Below are 22,912 nucleotides of genomic sequence, written 5' to 3' on the forward strand. Positions count from 1 at the left end.
TTGGCACTCCAGCTGTGGTGGAACTACAAGTCCCATGAGGCATTGCAATACTCTGACAGTTCTAAGCATAACTCGGGGAGGCAGAGGCATGATGGGATTTGTAGTTTTGTCACAGCTGGAGTGCCAAGGTTAGCCATCACTGGCCTAGGTTAAACATTATTAGAAGGGTGGGGAATATATAGCTATAGGAATTAACCGTAAAAGTGGGTAAGCTGAATCATTTACTACATTCTAATATATGTCACTGTACTGCCTCTTTAATTTTTTTCCACTAAATTTAAAAATAAATAAAAATGCAGTAAAGGAATGATCAGTCTCTTCATGCTGTGAAAACATGCCTGTTGTATGTTTTGAGGACAGATACATATTCATCTTATGCTGGACGGTTACAGTTTAGGTGGACCGTCCAATAGCTGGGCTTGCCTGGGAGAGAAGGGGACATGTGAGCAGAACAATGAAAAACAAGCTGTTTTCCTGGTACAAGTTGAGGAGAAGCTTTCCATTGACTATGTTTTTCCCTCCCAGCCCATCACACTGTATACTGGCACTTGCATACAGATATCATTGCTGCCAAATGTGCTACACGCTTCTCATATATTTATAAGCCAGAATTATCCTTGGGGCAATTTCTCGTGCGTTCAGCATCATACAATCATCATATAAATGGGTGGAGTACCTGAACAAAATGCCAGTAGAGTTTCATCCTCTTGGCTTTGGCGTAGTTGCATTCGATCAGTCGCGGGCGGCCGTTGACATCCACCAGGCAGCGATTGTCGTCGTCATCGATAGTCGGGCTCAGCACTCCCACGTGGATCTGCTGTGTACTGGTATAGTAAACATTCTGAAAGACAGAAGAACCTCATCAGGTGTACATCCCACACAGGGGGGCAGTGGCTGCTGTGCTTTCACAGGGTACCGGGAGGGACGTGTGACATGATGGGCTAAGCATGAAGGTACAGTTCCAATCCTAGCTAGAACTAACCTGCTTTATTTTTCTTCTTCTTCTCACTGTAACGCTCCAAACACACACCAGATCACGGTCATTGGAGACAAACAATAGGTCCAGGGCGTAGAAGGACCCAACGGGCCCCCAAGCAAGAGTGAGCCAGCCACTCCCCTGCAAAACCATGCCCCCCCCCCCCAATTGGGCTCCCCTGCACTGGCATGTAATGGGCCCCCGCAAGTGTGGCAGCAGGATTGTCATAAATTACCTGTTGTCAGCAGAGCTAGTGACAGGTCCTCTTCACACCTCCGTTCAGCAGCACCGTACAGTGTAACTCCTTGCGGCTCCTGTCTCTGCATGTCATGTGACCTTCATCAGGGAGCCGCAAGGAGACTGCGTTGACAGTCTCCGACCGATGGGTCAGAGACTGCTCTCTGCAATTGCCTCGAGGCTTCGGAAGCCCGAGTGCTCCTAAAGACGTGACACTCCGTACTGCGCATGCGCAAGCACACCCTCTATCACGCATGCACAGTATGGAGCTGCCCGTCTTTGGGAGCACTCGGGCTCCGGAAGCCTCCCGCGGCGGGAGATTTGAACTGGGGAGCCAGCGATGGAATCCTGGGACCGTGAGAGGAATGGGAATGCTCTATAGGACTCAGAGCCTTCCCTCTCCTTAGGGGAGTATGTTTCATTACAGTTTGGCTTCAGACTCATGTTAATAATAGGCAATAAGATTACAGCCTGACCACATGGAAAGCCATTCTTTCCTACTTTAGTGACTGGAGAGCCAATTTAGTTCCATATTGTGATGAAGTGGAGGTGCGGCGTTCCTGTAACATGTTCGTGTTTCTGCACGCAGATGACATTATTATTACTATACGTGCGCAGGATTTGGTGTTAGGATCTGGCGTTGATTGCGGCGTTCCATCACTGTCAGGACACTGCAGAGGAGCCGCACGGGGACCACATGCCTACTGATGCTAATTTACATGAACGTGCCGGCAAGATTCGCGGCGGGATGCAAAATATCGCGTGTAATTTCCTGGGCCGGGCACATGGCGAGAGCGCCTCTGATAAAACATCTGATGAAAATGCTTAGGCAGCACCTTAACCTGCTCCCAGCTGAGCAGGAAGATTAATGCATCCTTCTGCCGGCTCCCAAATTAGAGGTCGTCTGCAGAACAGCGATACAGCAAAGACCTCATTTGTGTGACATCTCCTCCTGCAATGTCTGAGCAAGCTGTCTACACAGCCCGCCCTATGGAGGGGGGGGGGGGGACTGCAAGGGGCTGTGGGAAAGCCTTAAGGTGTAACTGCTCGACTTGCAGAAATCGTATTGCGTGCTTTGTTGTAATCACTCTGCTCCTGCAGTGCTAAAGACTCCAACTCCACCTCCATGTGTCTTCCCAGCAACTTCCTGTTCTGCTACTGATGCCCCGCTCCACTCTGCTCCTGCTAATCACTCCAACTCCGCCTCCATATGTCTTCCCACCAGCCACTTCCTACTTTTACTACTGCTGTCCTGCTCCTGTTAAAGACTCCAACTCCACCTTCATATGTCTTCCCAGCCACTTCCTGCTCTGCTACCCTGCTCCACTTTGCTCCTATTAACCCTCCAACTCCACCTCCATATGTCTTCCCAGCCACTTCCTGCTCTGCTACTGCTGCCCTGCTACACTCTGCTCCTGCTAACCCTCCAACTCCACCTTCATATGTATTCCCAGCTACTCCCTGCTCTGATACTGCTGCAATGTTCCACTCTGCTCCTGCCAATCACTCCAACTCCACCTCCATATGCATTTTCAATTTCAGCCTCTTCCTGCTCTGCTTCTCCTAACTGCTGCTCTCTTCCACTCTGCTGTAGATGGCAGATTATTTCAAACAAGATTGGGCTGCAGTACTGATAGAGTTCTGCACAAGATGATCACCAATGATTGTCTTCCGGCAATGAAAAAGTAGTGTCTATGTGCACTGTTAGGCTGTGATGGATCCCGGTATCTAGTACTAGTATTTTGTCCTCAGATTATTATTATTATGATGCTTTTACACAACCGTTCATCTCTTGAGGTATCTGTGCTCAGCGATTGCAGTAATGGCTGCAGAGATAAATGACGATAGCTCTGGGAATCACGTTTAAAATTGTGGGACATCCGTAATTCGGGAATCAAGAGTGCTTCCCAAAAAAAGCCCCCAGTCCTAAGGGGTCTTTACCACTGAAAACCGCGATCTGCATTACAAACACACTGCAACTTTTACTTTGTACACTGCATGCGATTTGATGCGATTACTGCCCAATGTTTACACTGTGCACTTGTGTCTGTGATATCTGGCTGATGGGGGAAAAATAGACCAATAGCAAATGCTGGAAAAAAATTTGCATTTGGCCAAACATTAAACCGCACCAGTGGATATGGGTGTGTCCATGCACTGGAAATTGGGCATGGTAATGTCTGGCCAAGTGCAGGGCCAAATAAACGTGGAAGCTGTGTCATTCACAGACAGTGGACATCAACAGCCCTACATAGCCAGATGTAGGAACCCCCCGCCTTCAGTATAGAAAGCCAGATGTTCGATAAGTATAAGCCCCTTTCCTAGGATTGGTTGACGTGCCCCCAGTATAGGTAGCCAGGTATAGGTGCCCCCAGTATAGGTAGCCAGGTATAGGTGCCCCCAGTATAGGTAGCCAGGTATAGGTGCTTCCAGTATAGGTAGGCAGGCAAGGGAGTAGGGGCCCATGCAGATCGAGTCAAAATACTTACGTTCCCAGGATCCATGTACTTCTGGTTCCTGCATTCCATCTTACAGTAACAGCGCCGTCCTAGGGGGTGCTGTTACTATGAGATGGAATACAGGAACCAGAAGTACGTACATGTGGCGCATGGATCCCGGGAACTTAAGTATTTTAATCCACTCTTGCTCTGCATGCGGCAGTGCCCCATTTTGTCCGCCTGCCCACATATTAGCACCCTGATAGAATTGGCAACACTATGGTGGGCGAGTGTGCCAATGCTATTAGGGTGCTGAGAATTTAGGGGGTGCTACAGCCCCTGCAAGCTCCCCACTGGCGCCGCTACTGAAGGGACCTAACCTCTATATAAACAGAAAACACTCCGGTAGTATTTTCCAGGCGTTTGTGGTTTAGAAACCTGAGGTCTGATGATGATACTGCCGCGGAGGTCCTGCCACTTCTGACCTTCTGCCCGCGTATGTCTCATCGTCCTCCCGTACAGGAAATCAGGAAATTGAAGCACGTACATGCAAGCCGCCGGCCGCCCATGTTCCGAGGGATGATAAGGTCGCTCGGATGATTACATGCATTTCTGCCCAAGTCTTGTCTGTTATCGATCGCGCTCCATTTTCTCATCACTTACATCTGTATTAAAAATTGATGGATGATCCAAATTGGATATGAGGATGAGTCAGCGTTGGTAACGGTGAGCCGAGCCTCAACCCGCTGCGTCTGCTCTCGATATCTGCACCTTCTGACCTATTTTACTGCATTGGCTCAAGTGCAGCATGGATAATAGGCTTATAGAGAAACCCGGAACATGGCATCTCAAGCCACAGACTCAGCGTGAATGTAAAGGGAGTTGTAACATCCAAAAATAAAAAAACTGCTAAAAAATAGTTAGTGCCCCAAAAATATATGGAACCCCCCCTCCTTTTATTCCACCAAAAATAAGCCCCTATACGTCCCCTATTTTTTTCTCTTTACTTGGTCTGGGTACCTTTGCCTAACTGAAGGAACTGTGCAATGGCAGTGGGATTGAGTTTATCCCAGCATGCAAATAAGAGAAAGATTTCAATTTCGGATTAGATAAGAACACTATGACCAAAAAAGTAATTTTTCATTGGATGGGTTTATTTCAGTTATTAAGGAGTTTCATTCTGCATTAACTGCTCATGCAGACAGGCCTCCCTATTAAAGGGAACCTTAACTCTCTCTTTTTTTTTTTTAAGAGTTTCACTTACCTGGGGCATCTACCAGCCCCCTGCAGCCATCCTGTGCTTTCGCAGTAACTCATGGCTCCTCCAGTCCCCCGATGCCAGCTAGTTTTTGCCGACTCTGAGTCGGCGGGCCGCCACTCATTCCCGCTGGTGCAGGAAGCTATCGCGGACATGAACACGTACATTTTTACGCATTGCACCTGCAACGCGTAAAAATGTTATACTCAGAGCCTCCCTGGTCTTTGCTCAGTCCCCTTGGTCCACTGCTGTCCATCACAGACTTTGGGACCTCTTGGAAGGCGTCGGGAGTACTTGTGTTCCCGAGTGTGTAGGTGCTGTACTATTCTCCACCGGAGAGAGTGCACTGCGCACACTCAGACTGTCTGCGACTGGCCGAAATTCCGGTACCGGAGAAGACTGAGGATGGTGGTGTGGGTTTGATCCGTGCGCATGGGGCTGAAGGAAGCCCCAGCCATGTATAAATCTTTGACTATTGTTCGTCTCTGGTACCCTTTAACAACAGATTTCCCAACTTCTTATTGACTATACAATTACTTAACTTGCCTTTGTCCCAAAGTAATGTAATCTGTGTAAAAATATTACAGCCGCAGTTCATCCTAGTTAGTAAAGGTGGATAGGGTGCTGTGATATTACTCATACAATTTATAAACTGTAGTTGATGTAGAGGTTTCTGAGAAATTCTTTTTGGACTGTCAGTCACATGACCCACAGATCTGTTTACAAAGTATAGAGCTGCCAGCATACAGGGAGATCCTTCCTCTGCACAGAGCCACCTCACCATCTAAATGTGGCCAAATATGATTCAACCAAATTGCTTTTTCTTTTGTAAGTTGTTTGCAAATGTAGCTTTGCTATGCTGTTCCGTATGATAACATGCAGGATGATTATCCATGCTATATAACCTAACAAACCCGCTTCTGCAGGATTAGCTATTTCTGGTGTTGGAATGTAGAGCACGTTGATATAATTCTGCACTGCGGACGCATGTTTCTGTCTCCCCTGCCCATCTCCCACCTGCATGTAATAATATGTGTAATCTTACCTTTGTCCTTCTCTGCTGATTTGCGATTCTGGAAAATCCTTGGAGTCAGCACATGCTGGAATCTCATTGGTCGGAGTCATTTATCATGAATAAACCCGAGGGAGGATTATGCATCCCGTCCAAACCCCACAAGTCATTATCTGTTTCTGCGGATTGACCTAATTTTTATCCTCCGCCTGCTTGTGCTGCGGAGCTCCGCCACAGCCTGTGTTTCAGCTAAGGGGGCACTCTAAGGCTGGGAACACTCTAGGCGGTGCGTGAAACGTTGGGTTTTGCTGCAAATGACTGTGCGGTTTTTGTTATACTGAAGTGCGTTTTGAGTGCGTTTGCGTTTTTGCACATGCGCATTGCTTGTATCTGCATATATGAATCGCAAGTGCGCTTTTGTGCATTTGTATGTGTTTCTGATATACATTTTATACAAATCTGTTGGAATGTGGCCAGTATAAAAACACATTTTCGATGTCCTCTCTGGCTCACCACTAGGAAGTCAACAGGAAGCAAAAATACATCCTCAAACTTGTTTTCTATACAAAAACGCAATAAAAAGTTATACCTCTGCGTCGCCATTCACATACATTATGTGCGTTTTAGATGCGTTTTGGAAAAATGTGCAGCAAGTTCTGCATTTCAAAAACGCACATTGCAGAATGCGAACAAATGCGGTTTTTCATGCGGCCCAATGACTTGCGTAAAACCCTAGTGTTAACGTGCATAATGTAGCGCGCATAATGTAACGCTAGCATTTCTGCCTAGCGTGTACCTAACCTAAGGCAGGGGACACACTGGACTGTTTTCGTGCGCGTTTTCTGCACAGAAAAACTGAGAACTGATATTAATTAATGGGCTGGTTCACACTTGATGTGTTTTTTGCACGTATACAAAAAAAACTGACAACCTGCAGCATAATTCTGCACATTTTGTCAGTTTTCTCTATTAATTACATTAGCTGCTGTGAAAAAACGCACACGTTCTTCTGCATAGAAACTCACTTGGTGTGCAGAAAACTTGCGCAGAAAAACGCGCGCAGAAAACTAAAAGACAAGTGTGTTCCCTGCCTTAAAGGAATACTGTAGGGGGGGTCGGGCGAAAATGAGTTGAACTTACCCGTGGCTTGTAATGGTCCCCCGCAGACATCCTGTGCCCGCGCAGCCACTCACCGATGCTCCGGCCCCGCCTCTGGCTCACTTCTGGAATTTCCGACTTTAAAGTCAGACAACCCCTGCGCCTGCGTTGCCGTGTCCTCGTTACCGCTGATGTCACCAGGAGTGTATAGCACAAGCCCAGTATGGTCTGTGCCTGCGCAGTACGCTCCTGGTGACATCAGGGGAAGCGAGGACACAGAAAAACGCAGGCGCAGGGGTTTTCTGACTTTAAAGTCAGAAATTACAGAAGTGAACCGGAGGCGGGGCCGGAGCATCAGTGATGCCTGGGGTGGACCATTAGAAGCCCCGGGTAAGTTCAACTCATTTTCCCCCGACCCCCTACAGTATCCCTTTAAAGAGGAACCATTGCGAAAATCTTAAAATTTAAAACACATACAAATAAGAAGTACATTTCTCCCAGAGTAAAATGAGCCATAAATTACTTTTCTCCTTTGTTGCTGTCACTTACAGTGGGTAGTAGAAATCTGACATTACCCACAAATTTTGGGCTAGTCCATCTCTCTATAGGGGATTCTCAGTATGGCCTTTATTCTTTATAAAGACATTCCCTGAAAATGATTAATACAATGATGCTGGCCAGCCTCCCTGCTCACTGAACGCTATTTTGGCAGTTGGACGGAGAAACTGCCATTCACTAAGTGCTTTTAAAAATAAAGAAAACCGTGAGAAACCCCCTAAGAGAAGATGGGCTAGTCCAAAATCTGTCGGTAATGTCAGATTTATACATTTTACTGTGACAGCAAAACAGGAGAAACATTATTTATGGCTCATTTTACTCTCGGAGAAATGTACTTCTTATTTGTATGCATTTTCAATTTTAAGATTTTCGTGAGCGTTCCTCTTGAACCACTTGATGACCACAATGGTAAACCCCCCTAAAGACCAGGCACATTTTAGCTAAGGCACAGCTGCAGGGCCGCACAACACAGAACACGAGTGATTCCCCCCTCCCATTTCCCCCCCACCAACAGAGCTCTCTGTTGGTGGGGTCTGATCGCCCCCCAGTTGTTTATTTTTTTTTTTAATATTTATGGTCGGTAAAAAAAAAACCTTTCCTCTGCCTCCCCCAGCCAGCCTATCACTGCCGATCGCTCTCTTATCCCACAGAGGGACAGCCGTGTCACATGGCTGTCCCCAGTGCAGCGCTGTGTAAATAGATGGCGATCTCGCCGTCTAACAGTCTCCTGAGCGGCAATAGCTGCCCGGAGACTGACGAGGAGGCGGAGCTCCACCCCCCCCCCCCGAGCATGAGATGCGCACGCTGCGTGCGATCGCATGCAAATTAGAGCCCCAGGACTTGACGCGTCAGGCGGTCCTGGGGCTGCGGCCACGCCCAATGACGTGAGGTTGTCGCGAGGTAGGAAACATCCAAGGTAAAAAAAAAACCCCAAAGATCCATTTACCTGGGGTTTCCTCCAGCCCATGGCAGCTGTCCTGTGCCCTTGCCGTAGCTCCGGAGGCTCCCGGTATCCTCCTCTGGCGCAGCCAGGTCGGGTTCTGGGTCGGCTTCTTCTGCGCTCCACCGTGCGGGTCACATGGTCTGGCCGACGTCATCAGGATAGTACTGCGCCTGCGCAGTACAGTCCTGATGATGTCGGCGAGGGCACAGGACGGCTGCCACGGGCTGGAGGAAGCCCCAGGTAAGTGGATCTTTGTTTTTTTTTTAATACCTTGGACACTCACTTTAAGGTTATATCTGAACCTGCGTGCGGTAGGAGGAAAGTCTGTTACAATGTCAGTGGAAACAAATTGGTCAGTATGTAGCTTTCTACAATTATGTGAAATGAAAAAAAAAAGTTTTGTTGAGGCCGGTTTTACACGTAATTTTGGTGTTGTGGTGCGATGCTCCAGTTACCCCTGGGGGTACTAACCTGGGGAGGGGGAAGCCCCTGGATTCTAAAGAGGCTGTCCCTACCCTCCTAGGCAGAGGCGGTCCAGCACTGGGACCCCTGAAAGTCTGCTTGTCGTCACTACACAGAGGCGCATTAGCGGCTTTCCGCTCGGGATCTGGTGGAAATAGCCGTGCCCAAATAGAGAGGACCCGACTGGGCTCAGCTATTATTACCGAAGTCCAATCAGTAAGCCGCTAGCACGCCTGTTATTATTGAAATCGTTTGTCCGAGGATGCCGGTGCTGGAGCGGTGTAGCTGAGGAGGGCAGGGGAAGCTTCATTAGGAGCCAGAGTTTTCCCCCTCCTGAGGTAAGTAGTTTTTTTTTATTTTTAGGTTAACAATTATTTTAAAGAGAATCTGTATTGTTAAAATCGCACAAAAGTAAACATACCAGTGTGTTAGGGGACATCCCCTATTCCCCTCTGTCACAGTTTCGCCACTCCTCGCCGCATTAAAAGTAGTCAAAAACAGTTTTAAAAAGTTTCAAAATCATGCAGCAATAGTTTTAAAAAGTTTGTTTATAAACAAACAAAATGGCCACCAAAACAGCAAGTAGACTGATGTACAGTATGTCTACACATAGAAAATACATCCATACACAAGCAGGCTACATACAGCCTTCCTTTTGAATCTCGAGATCATTTGTGTGTTTACCTTCTGTCCCCCTGCAGCTCTCATCCACTGAATACTAGTGACAGGCTGCAGACAGCTCTGCCTGTATCTGTAATTCCTCAGTATGTGTCAGCCAGCTCCTTTCACAGCCTAACAGAGGAAGATTTTTATCCAGCTCTCTTTCACGGATATCAGATAGCAGAGATGCTGCTGGCTTATGTAAATAACACACACACTGGAGTGTGCATAGAGGGGCCTGGAGAGGGGTGTGCATAACAGATCAGCACGGAAGAGTTGGCAGCCTTCTAGACACAGGGCGACAAGTCAGACAGGGGAAAGATACATTGCTTACAGAGACAGTGATAGTAGAAAGTGCTGCAGTAAGCCAGAGCACATTAGAATAGGTTTAGGAACTTGTAGGATGGTAGAAAAAAAGGATGACATTTTTGTTACAGAGTCTCTTTAAGGAAGGTCAGAATGCACTTCCTGTTTTGCCACAAGAACTACAGAATCACTAAACACAAACACTCCAAAATCTCTAGGCATCAATAGAAAATTGCTAGGCACACGCTGGGAATCACTACTGCAAATTGCTACAAAAAGCGCTAAGCGGTTGCTATTACACTTAGGGATTTCTGGTGTGAACTAGCCCTGAAAGTTAGAGAAAGATGAGCTGAGCTCCTGAATTGGCAGCTGAAGCTATCCAACACAGTAAACAACCAATAGATAGGCTTGAAATACCAAAGGGGAGGGAATTCCTCCTGACTCTGAGATGCTTCCTCCCGACACTCTAAGCAACTGTACTAATTTGCAAATCTTTGCCTCTTTTTTTGTTTTTGTAATTTTCTCTATACCTATATGAGATGCACTATGGTGACTCCATTAAATACTTTCGTTTTTTTTGTTTAATTAGCCTTTTACACAGTTTTGATTACATGACTTTGCAATGTAGTGGCGGCTCAGCGGTGTCTCCTCCTAAGCGCGCACCTCCCGCGTAAGTTAGTAAGTGCTCGCTGACACAATTGTTCTCGCAAGGAACAGACGTCAAGCCGCCATTCTCCCCCCGACGACCGCCTCTGAAAGGCCCGGAACTCTCATTCATTCCCGAACTGACTAATAAACCCGGTGTGACTAATACATCGGCAGAAAAGGCTGCAGTTCCTCTCATTAGGCTGCAATTATTCAGTTACTCCAATTACGCGTGTTCCGCACCTAAAATAGGTTGCATTTCCCCGGCTCCGCGGGGGGCAGCGCGGCTCCAGCTCGCCTATTCACACTCCGCACAGCTGCAGAGCGGAACAGCCATTGTGTGCGCAACGTTTACAGGCCGATTGCACAGGCTGGAGCGTTCACCTGCGGAGACGGCAGCACAACGCTGGCAGGAAATCGCTTCTTACTGCAATACTTCAAGCAACACACCGAGTTCTGTAATACATGGAAAGTGGCAGCAGATTCCTAATGAGGGCTAACATGAGGCTCTGATCAAATATGTATGTTACCTATTTAAAGTAAACCTGTAATACTGAAAAAGATACTCACCTCAGGAGAGGGAAGCCTCTGGATCCTAATGTGACTTCCCACATCTCCCTCCACCAGCCTGATCCAGTGTTGCCACCCCAGAACAAGCAGGCACAATAATATTTACATGTGCCTGCCTGCACGCAAGTGCACTAGGGGCTCTCAGTACGGGCTCTTGTGGAAATAGTGCCCGATCAGGTCCACTCTACTGTGCAGACCGCTCGTACCTGTGCAGTAGTGCGGACCCAATCGAGCTCTGCTATTTCCATTGGAGCTTGTTGAAAAGTCACCAGCGCAGGACCAGCGACAAGCGGACTTTAGGGGGAGCCAGCTTCACCTGTCCTCCCGAGGTAAGTATCCAGCAGTGGCCCCTTTTTTCCCCCTTCATGTTTACTTTAAAGGGGAACTGAAGAGAGAGAGCTATATGGAGGCTGTTATGTTTATTTCCTTTTAATCAATACAAGTTGCCTGGCAGCCCTGCTGGTCTATTTCTCTGCAGTAGTATCTGAATAACACCAGAAACAAGCATGCAGCTAATCTTGTCAGATCTGACTTTAAAGTCTGAAACACCTGATCTGCTGTATGCTTGTTCAGGGGCTATGGTTAATAGTATTAGAGGCAGAGGATCAGCAGGGCTGCCAGGCAACTGGTATTGCTTAAAAGGAAATAAACATGACAGCCTCCATATACCTCTCTCTTCAGTTCCTCTTTAAGCCCTGCTCTAAAGGCGCCCTTTAACAGTACAATAATTCGTGAACAATCATACTTTCCATCAGGTTATTCAGATCATATTTTATGATAACAGAGAATCTGATGGGCCCAATCGATTCTCAACTATTGCATTCTCTGTCTCTGCCAAATATCTAGCATGTGTACAATGTCCCAAGAGATTATTTCAGCCAAGTTCTCCCGCTGTACAGATATTGGACTGCTAAGGACTGGGGTAAAGTCATTTTCTCTGATGAAGCCCCTGCTTGGAGCACCGCAGATATGAGGCTGCATATGACTCTGCACCACAGTGCGGTGACAGAGTCATATGCATAGGCCAGCCCCCCGGCTAGTGACCTGCTACCACCCCCCCGGGTAGGAAAAAAGTCACTGGGATTCCTGTCCGACCGCGCTCCAGTTGTGCACACTTACTGCGTCACCATTGACTTGCATTGCTGCATAGGTAGGCACCAGGACTGTGGAGTTGCAGTCGGAGTTGAGGAGTCGGGGGAGCAATTTTGGTTACCTGGAGTCGGAGTTGGAGACGGTGGTTTCATAAGATGAGGAGTCGGGAGTCGGATGATTTTTGTACCAAATCCATAGCCCTGGTAAGTATTAGACTAAGGAGTCGGAATCGAGGAGTCAGAGATATTTTGGGTAGTTGGAGTCAGAGTTGGAGGATTCATAAACTGTAAAAAAATCATCCAACTCCGACTTCTCAGACTCCACAGCCCTGGTAGGCACAGATCATGCCGTAACGCACTGCAGCCTTTGTGTCGGCATTGCAGAGATTTGGATACTTTCAGCGTACCGCGTGGCATTGCGTGAAGTGTGCACGTCTCCATAGATTTGCATGGCCCATGCTGCAGGGAAGAGTAACACACAATGTGCAAGGGGCCTGAAAGTTTTGGTCCAAAGCCAGGAAACTGCCCAGAGAACCCCAGCCGGGAACACAGAGATTCTGAAGTCTCTTTGTTTACCTTATATTGTCATAAAATCCTCTTCAGCATTAATTTCCAAGTGGAATCGCTACATCCGTGCGGCAGATGAGTCATTTATGACGGAAAAATAAACATGCAAAGTTCCATGACTTTGCAGGTCGCAGATTATGCTGCTCGGGGGAGGCAGAGCTTTGCCTCTCCGCAATCAATCTCCGTCTTCTCCCCGCCCCTCTCAGTGGAAGAAGACAGAGGGGCGGGGAGAGGCAGTGATCAGCAGAGAATGATTGCGGAGGAGGCAGAGCTACAGCACAAAGCTCTGCCTCTTCATGGAAGTAAAGCCCTGCGAGCCCGGGAGCTTTGCAAGGCTATTTCTCTGTAATAAATCACTCATTTGCCGCTGGGATGCGGTGATGTCACTTGGGCATTCATGCTGAAGAGAATTGTATGACAAAATAAGGTAAAAAAATAGACTTCAGAGTCTCTTTAAATAAAAACATACTACCTGATGCAGGGGGATAGCGTTCATTACTGCCGTTCCCATCCCCCTCCCCCTCCCATCTAGGCCACAATGCTGCACACAACGCTCCATATTCTCCTCCGAAAGCACAGGGAAAGGGGTGGGAAGAGCCAGTGAGTTGGCCTGATAGGCAGGAGTGCCTTTCCTGCCAAGAACTCCCCTTACACTCTAGGATTGGCAACAACCTGGCTCTCGGTAGATTCGAGGTAGGGGGGTTGGCAGCCGTAAGCAGGGGACACAGAGTGGCGCTGAGGCATGTCCTTTAGATGGGAAATCTATGTTCCGTTTGTGCCTACTAATCCACCTCGAGTACACTTTAAAGCACACCTGAACTGTTCTTCAACCTGTATCCTTTTACTTACTTGGTGCTTCTTTCAGCCCCTGTAGTCCCAGCGAGAGCAATCGAGGAGGGCTGCACATGCGCTGTCAGCATGAGTTGTGTTCGGGCCACACATCTTATGGAGCCACCAGCAGGAGCACGGAGGGGACCCGGAGAACACTGAGGGACCTCATGGACTATGGGGGATAGGGGGAAGAGGTTGTCCGGGGGTTGTTGGAAGAACCATCAGTTAACTAAAAGGCTACAGATTTAAAGGAAACCTAAACCCAATTGAAAAAAAAACCGAGTATCGCTTACCTGGGGCTTCTACCAGCCCCCTGCAGCCGTCCTGCGCCTTCAACGTCACTCCTGGACCCTCTGGTCCCCCACCGCCAGCCAGTTTTATTTTTGCCGACTTGGCGGGCAGCCACGTGTATCATTTCATGCGTTACCACAGTTACAGGACGCTACAGCGGGTGTCAGCGTGTACAAAGATACCTGTGGACACCCGCTACAGCATCCTGTAACGCGTGTAACGATACACCTGGCGGGCCGCCGACTCAGAGTTGGTAAAAACGAAACTGGCTGGCGGCGGGGGACTAGAGGATCCAGGAGTGACGTCGAGGGCACAGGATGGCTCCAGGGGGCTGGTAGAAGCCCTAGGTCAGTAAAACTAATTTTTTTCAATTGAGTTTAGGTTACATTTACGCTACTTTCCCACCAGGATGTTGCGTTTTAGGGGACGTTATGGTCGCATAACGTGCCCCTAACGCAACGCCTGGTGGTGTTGGATGTGGACGTCAGTCTGAGCCGCGTTGTGCAGCTCACTCTGGCGTCCGTGATGCCGTGATGTGTACTCTTGGATGCATGCGGCATCACATGGTGCAGCCAGCCAATCGCCGCACAGAGCGGCCGCTCCAGGAAGTAAACACTACATGTCACACCGTATGGTGAATATTAATTAGCCATGTGGCTGGCTGAGGAGGAGGAGGGGAGACCTCCTTCTCCAAAAGTACTTAGCATGTGCAAACAGTCTAACGCGGCATAGCCGCTTATAACGTACAGCACGCAGCACTTTAACTTGCCGTGCTGTGTTACAATGTAACGCAACATGGGCACTTTGAACAGCCCATTGACTTTTCATTACTGTGTGGTGGGCTGCGTTACAGGCTGCACTAACGTGCGCCTGTAACGTCCCACTGTGAAAGCAGCCTTAAAGGGAAAGTTCAGGGACTGCATAAAAAAAATAAAAATCCAAATCCACTTACCTGGGGCTTCCTCCAGCCCGTGGCAGGCAGGAGGTGCCCTCGGCGCCGCTCCGCAGGCTCCCGGTGGTCTCCGGTGGCGAGCCCGACCTGGCCAGGCCGCCTGCCAGGTCGGGCTTCTTCTGCGCTCCAAAGTGCGTGTCACTCGTGCGCGCTGACGTCATCGGACGTCCTCCGGGCTGTACTGTGCAGGCTTAGTAGTTCTGAGCCTGCGAAGTACAGCCCGCAGGACGTCCGATGACGTCAGGGCGCACGAGTGACATGCACTTTGGAGCGCAGAAGAAGCCCGACCTGGCAGCCGGCCTGGCCAGGTCGGGCTCGCCACCGGAGACTACCGGGAGCCTGCGGAGCGGCGCCAAGGACACCTCCTGCCTTTCACGGGCTGGAGGAAGCCCCAGGAAAGTGGATTTGGATTTTTATTTTTTTTATGCAGTCCCTGAACCTTCCCTTTAAGCACAGTTTAGGTGTACCAGTTGAGAACTTTTGGCCAATCCTCAAGAGGTGGGCTAACGAAACGCCACAAATTCTCACAAACTCCAAGCATTAGAGAATACACACCTGAACTATGCAAAATCACAATATTAACCTTTCTGGAAGAGAGTAAATACTAAAACTTAACTTTAAATAAAGAGCATTAAAATCGTAGTAGCGGATTACCAGTGATTGGATTGCAGAATGGGTAGGGGACTGGAATCGGTATAATTTTCTAGTTATATAATCACAATTATCCTTAACTCACATTGTAATGTAAACAGTACCCAACCCCATACAATACCCAACATGTTTTACTTCCTTAATTGGAAGCTCGTCAGGGGTGAAAAAGTGCCCAGTGCTAGAGTGCTATAATTGACAGCATGCCAGGGCAATCTTGAAAAATAAGGGCTAACACTGACAATTTCATCAAGTTTTTACCAAGAGTCAATATTTCCAACCTAAGCCTTTAAAACATATGAAAAGTTTGTAATCATACTTCAATACACCACAGAAACCACCAATCTAAAAACACTGAAATAGCAAATTTTGTGAAAACCAGTATTTGTGCCATTCTCAAAACTTTTGTCCAGGACTATGTATAAACATCCTGCCTAATTAAACTTCAGGCCTCATTCAAAGTGGGACGTTGCGGAGCTGTGTTATAAAGTCTTCCAACGCAGCTTACCGCACTGCAATGCTAATTTTATGGGACGTTAACAGTCCCATGTTAGCGTTGCATTGCAACGTGTAGCGTTATGGTAGCCCACTGCATGCAATGCATTACCTCTAAACGCACACGTTACCAGGTACAGGAAAGCATACTTTTCATTGCCTGTGTGCTTTACTGTATGCGACGGTAACACAGAATTATTGTGCGTTACCACCTTTTTTTTTTACATTGCGTTGTAATGCTGCGTTGTGACAACTTCCCACTGCGAACCAAGCCTCAGCAATCACATTTCAACTGTTGAGAAACATTCCCGCTTTCACCTAAGGAATATTGCAAAAAATTAAGCACCTCATTCCTTCAGAGGATCTTCCAACCCTAGTTCACGCCTTCATCACATCACGGCTGCAGTATTACAATGCCCTGTAAGCACAAAAATCATCGGACTCCTACTCCTCAGTTTATGAAACCACCCACTCCAGGAACCCAAAATGACTCTGACTCCTTAGTCTAATACTTACCAGGGCAGTGGATTTTGTACAAAAATCATCCGACTCCTCAGTTTATGAAACGACTCCAACTCCAGAGCTCTTGTGAGCAGGCCTTCCAAATAAAGACCTACACTGCCTGGAGCTAGTGTACAAGATACAGAGGCGCCAAAAGAATAAAAGGTAATTAAATGAACTTAAAAAACCAACTGGTTAAACAGAGGAGGCAGCGGTGGTCTTACCCCCTCCAAACAGACACAGGCAAGGACTGCGATTCAGACAGTCAACAATTTATTCGGAACTCCAAAAAACAATGCAACGCGTTTCACGGGCCATACATCCCGCTTCCTCAGGCAAAATACAGTAGGAGTCACAGCATCTGTATTATATCAGCGGGCGCCGAGCTCGCTGATATAATACAGATGCTGTGACTCCTACTGTATTTTGCCTGAGGAAGCGGGATGTATGGCCCGTGAAACGCGTTGCATTGTTTTTTGGAGTTCCGAATAAATTGTTGACTGTCTGAATCGCAGTCCTTGCCTGTGTCTGTTTGGAGGGGGTAAGACCACCGCTGCCTCCTCTGTTTAACCAGTTGGTTTTTTAAGTTCATTTAATTACCTTTTATTCTTTTGCGCCTCTGTATCTTGTACACTACATTGAGTCCACCCTGGGTGGAGGGTTGTTACCCTATCTTCCTGTCTACAGAGAGCGACTTTTTATTCCTGAGTGGGGTCAGGGTTGTTCTCCCCACCTGCCTATACAGTGGTTGCCTATTGGTAACCCTGGTTTGTGAGTATAATTTTAACTTCTCATTTATTTTGTTGTCCCCAAGACAAATTACACTATTGGGGCTCTTGGTGTCCCTCTGCTTTATTTACTGCCTGGAGCTAGTACAGAATGCTGCTACAAGACTGTTAACATACCAACCCCGCCATTGCCACATAACACCAGACCTTTTCTCACTATACTGGCTACCCATAAAATGTAGAATCCTTTTCAAAATTAACATGCTAACATTCAAATCCCTACACGACTTAGGCCCTGGATACCTGAAGGATAACTCATGGCAGGTTCCATGTTTGTCTGTCTCCTATGAAGCTAATTGTGATGTCATATTCTCCCTGCTTCCTGATGATTCCACTCACAAAAAAGATCGTAATGGACAACACTACTGTGCAGTGAATATTAATTAGCCATGTGGCTAGGAACAATAGCGGACTCATGCAGTATACTCTAACAGAACATATGCCCTGTGATTTTTCAGTGCTGGCTGCTGTTACAAGCTGCTGTAACTTGAGCCTGTAACTTCCCACTGCGAAAGCAGCCATAGGGTGGGATAGGGAAATGAAGGGGGATGACCCAAGGTACTGCAGCGGGAAGAAGAGGCAGCCCCAGAATGCTTTGCAGTATCTGTTATTCGGCCTACGTCCTCCTTAGGAGCTTGGGAATAAAGAGCCTTGCTGTTCAGCACACATCATAGTAAGAGAGATTTTTAACTTCAGTATTGCCTTTTTAGCTTCCTTCTAAACTGTTTAACACAGGAGAATAGAGGTTTAAATTAGCTTTTGCAGCCTGACAATTACTCTTTAAATCGAAACTGAAAAGCCACCTGTTAGGCCGGCATGTCTGATCACATCACTTTTCCCGCTGTACACATCACTTTGTACTGATCTGAGATAAGCCTATGTGCTTTGGGTCGTGTGGGAGAAAAGCACTTTACAAATATTTTTTAGTTGTTGCTTAATTACTGCCGGTTGACAGGATGAAGAAGGGCACACTGTAACAGAAGATACAAATGTCCCACGCCAGCAGTAATATTCAAAGGAAAGTGAAACTTAGATTTCAGTGTTTGTCCTGACAAAGCGTTCAATATGCAGGTTCAGCACCAAGGACAGCATTCAGCCACACAGAGATCGCTCTCACGCCAATCACAGCCCAAACCTAGAGTAATGCCTAGTTTAGCTTCGGACTAAGTGGAAGGGTATAGACGCTTTTGTGCCTCTGTGTCCCCTCCAAGGAGACTCTACCTCACTTTGCAGAGTGGCAACAAATAAAAGCTTATTTGTTTGTGTGGAATGTGGATGAGTTAGAAATCCTGTTAAGTTTTATGGTGCTTGTGTCTCCCCGCTTCAGGACTTCAGAAGTTCACACTAGTCATGGAGGACAGGAAGTGATGCACCCCCCCCCCCATCCTGGAGGACACAGACAGCAGTAAAAGTCCCAAAGAGGTTCTAATCCCTTTTCCATGAAATCCAAACATAAAATATAATTTTACTCCCTAAACAGAAAATACCTTGACCAATTTCAACAAAACTTGGTGTACAGATCCCTTACTACCTGGAAAGATATATTCTCCACACCTGGGCGGAGCCACAAACAGCTAAGCAACTTTCTTTGCTGGATAAAGTGCTTCCATTCATACGTTTGTTATGCCAGGAACCCAAAAAGCGCACAAACTTGGTAATCACTGAGTGACTGAGTGCCAAGGTCACATAAAAAGTAGCCGGACCCAACAGCAACCAACTTTTTTTTAAAGTGGAAAATATACGAAACTGCAAACATTCTTACACAGTTAATGGCAGAGGCATCAAACCTGCAGTTGGTCTGATGCAAAGGACTCCGAAACTCACAAACTTGGTCATTGTTAATTTTGCCATTGTGTAGTTCTCTTCCTGTTTCAGTTTGCAGTCTGTTTTATGTAAAGGGCCCGACACTGAAACAGAGATATTTTTCAAGCCTGAAATATGTATAGTTTCAGTGTTCTCTCTAAATCAGAGCTCCCCAACCCTGTCCTCAAGTCCCACCAACAGTACATGTTTTGCAGACAACCACAAACATGCTCAGGTGGGGTACTTAGTGTCTCAGCAGAGCTGATTAACTACCTCTCTATATTTCCACAAAACATGTACGGTTAGTGAGCCTTGAGGACAGGGTTGGGGAACACTGCAGTTCTACTGACTGCCTTGTTACGCCCCAGTAACTCCTCTAGCATTGCATTGCCTCCTGCTTTGTGCAACAGAGTACCTGTCAACAAAGCCCTCTATAGTCCCTGGCTCTGCTATCTTCCCCCTTTCCCTCTCTCCTTGGAATTATAAATGTCCCTGCTGTTACCTTTATAATATACAGCAAAGTAATTAAGCAGAGGGAGGGGGAACATAAAGGCAGCAGCAGACCTGGAAACTGGAACATAGATCTGACGAGACACAGAAACTATTAACCTGCAAAACAATCCATTCAATCAGCTTTATTTAAACGTGCCCAACCCCATACAATGACAGTAATGTGACAAACCTGCGGCGTCATCCCATGGCAGATGTAGACGATGGGGATGTTGTCAGTGTCCGGGCCCTGGTCAAGGCACAGGTCTGTTTTCAGAGAGTTCTGCAGCTGAACAAATTCAAGAAAGAAATCCTTGTTACTTTGTGAAACAGGGAAAAGATGAGTTCTACAGGTCATTATTACTCTGTATGGGAGCTGAAGAAACCAGAAGAGTAGAGTTAATTTATGACATGCTAATGATTTCCAACTTGCATGCAAATTGTATGTAGCTTAGAACTGGGTCAATCAAATAAACAGGGAGTGAATTTGATTGGTCCAATTTCAAACTGCATACAATTTGCTTTAAATGTGCATGAACGCTAGAAAATTTAGCACCTCATTGGCCAACCTCTTGAAAGGAACCCGAGGTGAGAAACATATGGAGGCTGACATATTTATTTCCTTTTAAACAATATCTGTTGCCTGGCAGCCCTGCAGATCATTCTGGTCAGTAGGGTCTGAATCACACACCTGAAACAAGCATGCAGCTAATCTTGTCAGAGTTGTCATAGACATTGATTGGTATGCTTGTTCAGGGTCTAATTTTAAAAGTATTTGAGTCAGAGGATCAGCAGGACAGCCAGGCAATGTGCATTGTTTAAAAGAAAATAAATATGTCAGCTTATTTATGTTTCCCTTTAACAAAGAGCAACACTGAATGCCAGTGAGATAGTTTAACCTTCAAATCTACATTTTTAACCCTTAAAAGATACCCGAGGTGACATGTGACATGATGAGATAGACATGGGTATGTACAGTGCCTAGCACACAAATAACCATGCGGTGTTCCTTTTCTTCTTTCTCTGCCTGAAAGAGTTAAATATCAGGTATGTAAGTAGCTGACTCAGTCCTGACAGGAAGTGACTACAGTGTGACCCTCACTGATAATAAATTACAACTATAAAACTCTTTCCTAGCAGAAAATGGCTTATGAGAGCAGGAAAGAGATAAAAAGTCAATAGATTTTAGATTTAGAAGGAAGATAAATACAATTGTTTATTTCATTCGTTTATTTTCACCTCAGGTGTCCTTTAAAATAATGCCAGGACATCTGTGCCTATAGGCTCCTGTGAGGTAAATCTGGGCCTGGAAGCCACCATAGCTATGGGCCATTGATTTCCCCTTCCCCCGCCCCGTCACAAACAGATACATTAACTGTCTGTTCAGTTGTCTGATCAGACATGTTAATGATTTTAGCAGTCATTTGTCTCACAGACAGATAAGCTAGCATGTCTGAATATGTTTTTGACCATTAAACTGCCCAAAGTCAATAGGATATATTGGGGCAATAGAGGAACGGGAGACTAGAGCAAAGTGAAAATTGACACATGTATGGCCTGCCTAAGATATTGTCTTTTAAAGTGATCATTTTAAGTGACATTTCACTAATGATGTTGCACAAACACGCAGCTGGGTTCTCTGAAGCTGAACACCCTGTTCTGTCCTATGAACAGGGATGGTTAATTTGCCAAAGTGGGGTCTTTGGCAAATTAACATAAAAATCCCATAATTCCAGTAAAGTTGTGATTTTTGCAATGCCTGATTTTGGGGGCCCCTAAGAAGCTTGGGGGCCCTGGGCTACTGCCCAGTTTGACCCAATAGAAGAACTGGCCCTGCCTTTAAAGAGGGGAGAGGGTAGGCTAGGCATTCTCTGTGGTTTATTGCTGAAACTACAAAAATTAGAAGAGTTTAAAAAAAAAGTGCTACACGTGTCCTGGTATGTAGCAAAGAAATGAACAGCGCTACTTAAAAACAGATAAGTGCCTACCTGCAAGAGAGTGCAAGCCCCACTTGTGGGATAAAATACACACCCGGCATACAGGTGACCTGTCTACCACTGGAGGATGTTGGTTTCCTGTAACAGCTTGCATGCAACTTGTTAAGTACTCGTCCCTCCCACTGCGGAGAAGTCATCCCCCTATGGGAGGGGACCTAACACTTGCATATGCATAGCCTGGGTGCGCTACCAAATAAAATCGAAAATTGAAAATTGTCCTGGTATGTGCCTGCTATTTGAAGCTATCGTTTGCATAGCAGAAATAAACATTGGGGGGGGGGGGGAGTTTGGAATGGAGGGTCTTTAGGGTTAAGGTTAGCCCTGCCAGGGAAGGGTTTAGGGTTAGGCATCGCAAGGGGGGGGGGGGGTTTCTTAGTGTTAGGCATTGGGGGGTTGAGGTTAGGCACCACCAGGGGGAAATTAAAGGACAACTGTAGTGAGAGGTATATGGAGGCTGCCATGTTTATTTCCTTTTAGGCAATACCAGTTACCTGGCTATCCTTCTGATCCTTTGTCTCTAATAATTTAAACCAAAGACCCTGAACAAAGCATGCAGCAGATGAGGGGTTTCTGTCAAATCTGACAAGATTAGCTGCATGCTTGTTTCTGGTTTTATTTGGACAGTACTGCAGCTAAATGGACCAGCAGGGCTGCCAGGCAACTTGTATTGCTTAAAAGAAAATCAATATGGCAGCCTCCATATATGTCTCACTACAGTTGTCCTTTAAGGTTAGGCACTACCAGAGAGGTCTTAAGCTTAATACTCACCATCTGACGGAGGAAGATGGATCCAGCAACCTCCCTGTATGACAAGCGTTCCACAATCCATCTTTCGACCAGCGGGTACACATGACAGGGGTGAGCGGGAAGTCAAGCAATCACGTTACTTTGCGCGGAGTCATCTGGGATCTTAAATATCTGATCCTCCATGATGATAGTTATCGCAGCATGTCACTAAACATTCGCGTGATTGCGTGCCTGTACCCACATTGCGGGATGGCGGAAACGATCACTTGATGCTCAAAAAAAATCGCCAGTTATTGGAAAAATTGGCAGGACAATTGCGTAGTGGGTACAGGCCTTAAAGAGACTCTTTAATAAAGAAAAAAGTGCCCCTAGGGGGTACTTACCTCGGGAGGGAGGAGCCTCTGGATCCTATCGAAGCTTCCCCGGTCCTCCTCCATCCCACGGTGGTCTTGTTGGGCACCTCTGCCCATTAGAGCGGACCCGACTGGGATCGGCTATTTCCGCCTGATCTCAAGCTGAGAGCCGCTACTGCGCCTGCTCTGGAGCCGT

The 22,912-nt window shown here is 46.8% G+C and overlaps 1 protein-coding gene across 2 annotated transcripts in view; it reads right to left on the bottom strand.

Moving 5' to 3' along the window:
• The window catches only part of GALNT18 (polypeptide N-acetylgalactosaminyltransferase 18), a 485,929-nt gene that overhangs the window by 14,287 nt on the left and 448,730 nt on the right, over positions 1-22,912 (bottom strand). For both annotated transcript variants that reach the window (XM_068260107.1, XM_068260108.1), the window contains exons 9-10: positions 19,813-19,908; positions 677-841 (exon numbers count right to left, since the gene is read on the bottom strand). In XM_068260107.1, coding sequence (XP_068116208.1) covers positions 677-841; positions 19,813-19,908 — 261 coding nt within the window. The remainder of the gene's footprint in view (positions 1-676; positions 842-19,812; positions 19,909-22,912) is intronic.

The sequence above is a fragment of the Hyperolius riggenbachi genome, chromosome 11 (genome assembly GCF_040937935.1).
Source record: "Hyperolius riggenbachi isolate aHypRig1 chromosome 11, aHypRig1.pri, whole genome shotgun sequence".
NCBI classification, from domain to species: Eukaryota; Metazoa; Chordata; class Amphibia; order Anura; family Hyperoliidae; genus Hyperolius; species Hyperolius riggenbachi.